The sequence below is a fragment of the Malus domestica genome, chromosome 11 (genome assembly GCF_042453785.1).
Source record: "Malus domestica chromosome 11, GDT2T_hap1".
In the NCBI taxonomy this organism is placed as follows: Eukaryota; Viridiplantae; Streptophyta; class Magnoliopsida; order Rosales; family Rosaceae; genus Malus; species Malus domestica.
Window position 1 is genome coordinate 24,143,296 of NC_091671.1, and position 5,380 is coordinate 24,148,675.

Sequence of the window (5,380 nt, forward strand, 5' to 3'; positions counted from 1 at the left end):
ACAAGTCTAATATTTAGCTCAAGCTCGGCTCATTTGTCTTTTGGTGACGATTCAGGAACCATTTATGATATAAAAAAAATCAAAAATCAAAAATCAAAAATTTAAAAATCAAATTTTTATATCTTTTAGATCATACAGATCATATCATTTCTGAACCTTTTACATTTCTACGGAAAATATCACGTGCTAGAAAAAGGAGAACGTAACAGGAAGACAATCAAAAGCCGACTAGAAATCAAGAAGAATGAGAATGTACAAACAAATAATAAAACCTTATCCCACTAAACGAAATCCGCTATAGAAATCAAAAAAACGCCGCTGGCTTTGGTTCTATGCCATGAAGAATTGAGAATGTACATATCTGATTTTTTTTATCTTTTTTTTTCGGTAAATGTAATCTGAAGAATTTCTAAAGATACAAACCGAGAGGCGAGTCATTATTTCACAGCGTCCTCTGGTGTTTGTTTTGTTTCTTTTTTTTTCCCTTTTTCCTTCCCTTTGATGGTACATTATTTAACACGGTCGACGGAAAAGAGTCTGTAACCCAAAAGAAAAAGGTCAGGGGAGTAATGTACATGAGATGGGGGTGAGGGGTTTAAGATCTGCAATATAATGCAATTGCATAAATGAAATTACTTCCGGCCCAACCTTGCCAAATGCTGCTGATGTTTTGCTGCAGCTGCCTTATCAGCCGCTTCCCGTTTGAGTGCCCGCTTTGCACGCCTCCCGGTCTTATCCACTGCAGCCTCTTTCTTCCTAGGCTCACGAGACGAACTAGCACCCGAATCCTGGGTACTTGATCTGTGAACAGGCCTTGCTTCTTGACGCCCACCCCTCACATATCCATTATCACCCCATCTTCGATTACCAATCCGGATAACCGATGAACTGCTGAAGTAAGCGTCATCTAGATCATCATCCTCTTCATCCTCGTAGGGATAATAATAATAATCCTCATGGCCTTCATACACCTCTTCACGCTCCTCCACAACTAACGGCTCAAACCATTTGGCTCTAAGGAGTAGGCACACACTCTCCTCGAACATGTAATCTTGTATGCTGTCAAAGCACGAAAATGAAGATATGCTTTCTTTTCTTAGGAATGTCAAAAACAGCATCCTACCGGGAGGTTCTCACCTAATTCATAATCACGTTTCTCCCTTTCTAAATATGCACATAAAGAGAAACAAGAAGACTTTAGATACCTGCCATCAAGAGAACGATGGACATTCAGGAATTCAAAAGGATGTTTACACTGAGGGCAGGTGGGTTTTTGGCTGTATGTCACCCAACGAAGAATACAGGTTGCACTGCACACATGGAAAATGAAAAATCATGAATCCGACAGCCCAGATTTAAAAAGAAATAAACAAACTCCGTGAAGCTTTCTTCCTATTTTATTTTTCATGTGAGACATAGTATACAAGAAAACACTCTACTCGTTTAACTAAAGCCTGTCTTTCCATAACTCCAAAATAGTGCAGAGTATATCTAGTGTTCTGAGTTCTCAAACGTCAGCATTTACATAAAAGTAAACATTCAGAGATTAGAGAGCAAGAGAACTCAAATAAAAGAAAAATAAAGAACAAAGAAACATATAAAGCAAATAAATACCAGATTCTTATCCTTCTTGTGAAAAAGAGAAACTTATAAAAGCAGGGGAAAGAGAGAATCTACTATATCAGGAACTGGAAAAAGGAAAGGGCTGAAAGAAGGTTGGCATAAGTCAAAAGATTCACTACTCATACGAGCACTCAGTCTCCATATCGTTTTCGACTACCACCTAGATAGAAGGACCATTATAGCTCATAAACGCAGACAGCAAACCCCAATAGCATATCTTGCTAACATAGAAACATGCAATCACAGAAAACTAAGGGCCTGTTAGATAACCATTTCATTTTTAGTTTTTAGTTTTAGTTTTTCACTTTTTTGTTAGAAATAGAGGGGAAATACAAGGGAGAAGATGGATCAGAAAAGGTGGAGGAGTGTGGTTAGGAAGTGAACGGACGGATATAGAAGAGTACACAGAGAAACAACTAAAAACTGAATATGATTTTTAGTAAGCTTTCTTTTCTAGTTTATTGTTTCCTACTTCCTACTTCATTTGTCCCTCCTCTATTCTCTTTCCTCCCTCTTATCTTTATTACGAAAACAAAAAACAACAAAACCTAAAAACAAAATGGTTATGGAGTGTGCCCAAACTTCTTGCAGTAAAAGAGCAATGCACACTTATGGTTCTTAAGAGCAGATAAAAGCGAAGTTCCGATGTTCACAGGGTGGTTAATGCAATAAAATGATACAAAGATAATAAATTAACTCAAGCATCAATTGGCAAGGAAAAGGCGCATCTCAAAGTTCACTGCAGAAGTGAATGAGGTTTATCTAGTCACTCCAGAGCAGTGAAGCACCTTTCACGGATCATAACATAGAGGCAACTCATCATTCTTAAAACACAAGAAAAAAGGACAAACAAATAAAACAAAATAAATTCCATAAACCCCCTAATGCAAAAAAATTAAACTAAAAATCTTGCAATAAAAGGATAATACTTGCTTAAAGTGCAGATAAAAACAAAGTTTCATTGTTAAAAGGTGTGGTAAATCTAAAGAATATGACATGAAGCAAACAAATTGTTTTTCATTAAGTGACATGGGACAAACATACCTCTTCTAAAAATTTAAAAAGAAAAAGCAAACTGATCAGTAAAAGTTAAGAGTATGGTCTGAAAATGCAACACAAAATCTATGGAATTTATGTAGTTACTTCGACCAGTGACATGTGTGCATTAACATATAAGAAACACACCATCCTTTAAAACATAAAGGCAAATGAACAAATAGGTCAAGACAATTATAAAATCCATTCGGAACATGATAACAAGCCTTTAAATTTTCTATAGAGGAAAGTGATCTTCATTTATAAAATCATCAATAGATGAGAAAATTTGAACATAAATCTTGAAGGCCTTTACAGCATATCAAGCTTATTCATGCATATGCCAATGATAGCAGTAAATTTACATCCACTAATTTCCTAAGTACTCCATTTTCTGATCTAATGTCTACAAAACATCTAAAACACTTATTTCATTGGTTCAAAACTGTCATGATCTCCCACTTTCTAATCAATACATCACTATGATCTACTATTTCAGGAAATTATACCAACGTGCTACATACATACCCAATCAGAATTAAAGGAAACTTTAGATGTAGGCATCTTCTGTCTTTTTACACGCTAAACTACAAACTTGTATTGGCATACACCTTAAACACATGGCTTTTAACCTTGCCCCACGGTACAACAGGTGCTAATTGATTTCGCTGCGTTGTCTCAGCTCACAAGTGGTCCAAGGAAACGCCTTAACGAGACTTGAGATAACAAATCATTGTATGAAATGTTTATGGCACCATTGAACTTTGAAATGTCAGAAGCCTGGTGAGCGTACAGTACAACCCCAGACAAAAACAAGCCGACGAGTAGCATTTTTAAGAAAAGTGAATTAAGGTATCGTTTGGTATGCAAACGGGACGGGACGGAACGGAATGGGACGGGACAGAACGGAGAGGGAGCAAAGATGCCCTCGGATGGAAACAAGGAGGAGGATGAAGGAGATGGAGAGGTTATAATTTTGTGTTCCACGAATGTGGAACGAGTCGTTCCAGGGGTGAGGCGGAACGAAAATTCACCCAAAACTCATCTCATAGAACAAGGCGTTCCACCCGTTTTAGGCGTTTTAGGCGCACCAAATATGGGACGGAACACCTTGTCCCACTCCGTTCCGTTCCGTCCCGTCCACGTACCAAACGGGACCCTAAGGGTTACGCTCATACGCATATTCCCAATGAGGCTAAACAAGTTACCACAGAAGTTGTACAAAACCAATACCAAATGAGTAAACGACTAAAGCAACATTACAAATACACAAAACAGTTCCGGCATCAAATGCACAAACCACATCTATGGTACCAAGAAAAATGCAGCAGAGCAATACTTTATATTCCGAAAAAAGCAGCAGTGTAAATTGAAAGATAAAGAGACTGATTAGACAAACCAGTAGGCATGCTCGCAACCTTTTACCAGAGCAGTTTCTTGAAGCACAATCTCATCCAAGCATATTGCACACACCCCACCATGATTCCCACATTTCTTTTCAACATTTTCCTCTTCCCTCCCCAATTCCGCCTGAAAATTTTGATCATCCCCAAAATTAACAAATTTAACAAAACCCCAGAATCCAAACAAACTGGAAACATTAACCAAGCTTTCCAATCAGACAACCAATTTCAAAAATATTAGCGTTTGGTAGCCTAGAAAATGCAAGAAAACACACAAGGACACAAATTTCAGAAATCCCAATTTTACCCCAATAAAATTTTCATTGCCCCTTTTCAGTTTCTAGGTAAACAGCATCTGGGTTACGATAAAAATAAACGGATCGGAAAACGAAGTTAGATCTGGCCGGAAGAAGAAGTACTTGATGGTGATGTTGCAGGGTGGATAAATCGGTAAGAACGTCGATGAGTAGCTGATCATGACCGTCCATGATGATGACTGAAGTTATGGTGATAGAATTGAAAAATATGTTCTAGTGATCTAGCTTAATTTCTACGATGCCTGAAAAAATGAAGAAATTGTATATGTTGTATATCTATTGATTATGTAGATGCTGGAGAATTATTCTGATTCTTCTATCCTACATGATATATAATACTACAGGGAAAAGGTTAGAGAGAGACAGAGAGAGAAAGAGGTGGAGAGAGAGATGGAGAGAGAGAGAGGGGGGGAGGCCCTCTTTTGGGAATGAATAGCCCTAGGAAGAAGAGGAGGAGATGATGAAGGTTGTGGATGACATAAATTGTTAGTCCGATTAAAATTAAAACAAAAATAAAAATAAAAAAATGATTTTTAATGTTCCGATTATTTGGGACTGTGGGACCTCTGGGTGTAACTTGTAAGGTTAGGTTAGATGTCGATGGGCTTGTGATGAAATGTGGGAGTGTATTGTGCTTACACGTTTTGCCTTTCGACATACTTTTCAACTTTTTCTTAGCTAGTAAACCTTCTCACGTTTTTAACCGTTGAACATTCTCGTTTTACATTTTCAACTCTCCTTCTCTTTTTGCAATACCTTGTTTAGAAAATTTGGCAAAAAATCAATAAAAACTTTACGAATGAACCACATATCTATAGTCATTTTTTATTTTAGACATAATCAATGAAATATTTTTGTTAATTAAGCATAGGTCAATAAGAAAAGTTAAATGGGTTCAAGCCCATATAAATAGTCATAAAATTACTTTTTTGCCCCAAATTAAATCATAAAAAGGTCCATGATTATTTTTCCCAAAAATCCTCTTTTTTCAGCACATGAAGA

The 5,380-nt window shown here is 37.1% G+C and overlaps 1 protein-coding gene across 2 annotated transcripts; it reads right to left on the reverse strand.

Annotated features, from left to right (window-relative positions):
* Window positions 1-345: 345 nt before the first annotated feature.
* On the reverse strand, window positions 346-4,853 carry LOC103420049 (uncharacterized). 2 transcript variants are annotated; one of them, XM_008358113.4, is made up of 5 exons: window positions 4,481-4,853; window positions 4,058-4,188; window positions 1,206-1,310; window positions 649-1,059; window positions 346-537 (listed from the first exon to the last, which is right to left on the reverse strand). In XM_008358113.4, exons 1-5 carry the CDS (start codon window positions 4,547-4,549, stop codon window positions 510-512), a joined length of 744 nt encoding a protein of 247 aa, XP_008356335.2. In that variant the 5' UTR covers window positions 4,550-4,853; the 3' UTR covers window positions 346-509. The 2 variants fall into 2 exon arrangements, with proteins under 2 accessions (XP_008356335.2, XP_028944612.1); XM_029088779.2 differs by having other exon boundaries at window positions 407-1,059.
* Window positions 4,854-5,380: the final 527 nt, after the last annotated feature.

Bases quoted from the DNA above. Each gene is read 5' to 3' on its own strand.
- LOC103420049 (XM_008358113.4), bottom strand. From the start codon at position 4,549: ATGGACGGTCATGATCAGCTACTCATCGACGTTCTTACCGATTTATCC. The intron at 1,060-1,205 runs GTATCTAAAGTC...GTGCTTTGACAG, and splicing joins CATCGTTCTCTTGATGGCAG to CATACAAGATTACATGTTCG. The intron at 538-648 runs GTTGGGCCGGAA...TTTGGGTTACAG, and splicing joins CATCAGCAGCATTTGGCAAG to ACTCTTTTCCGTCGACCGTG.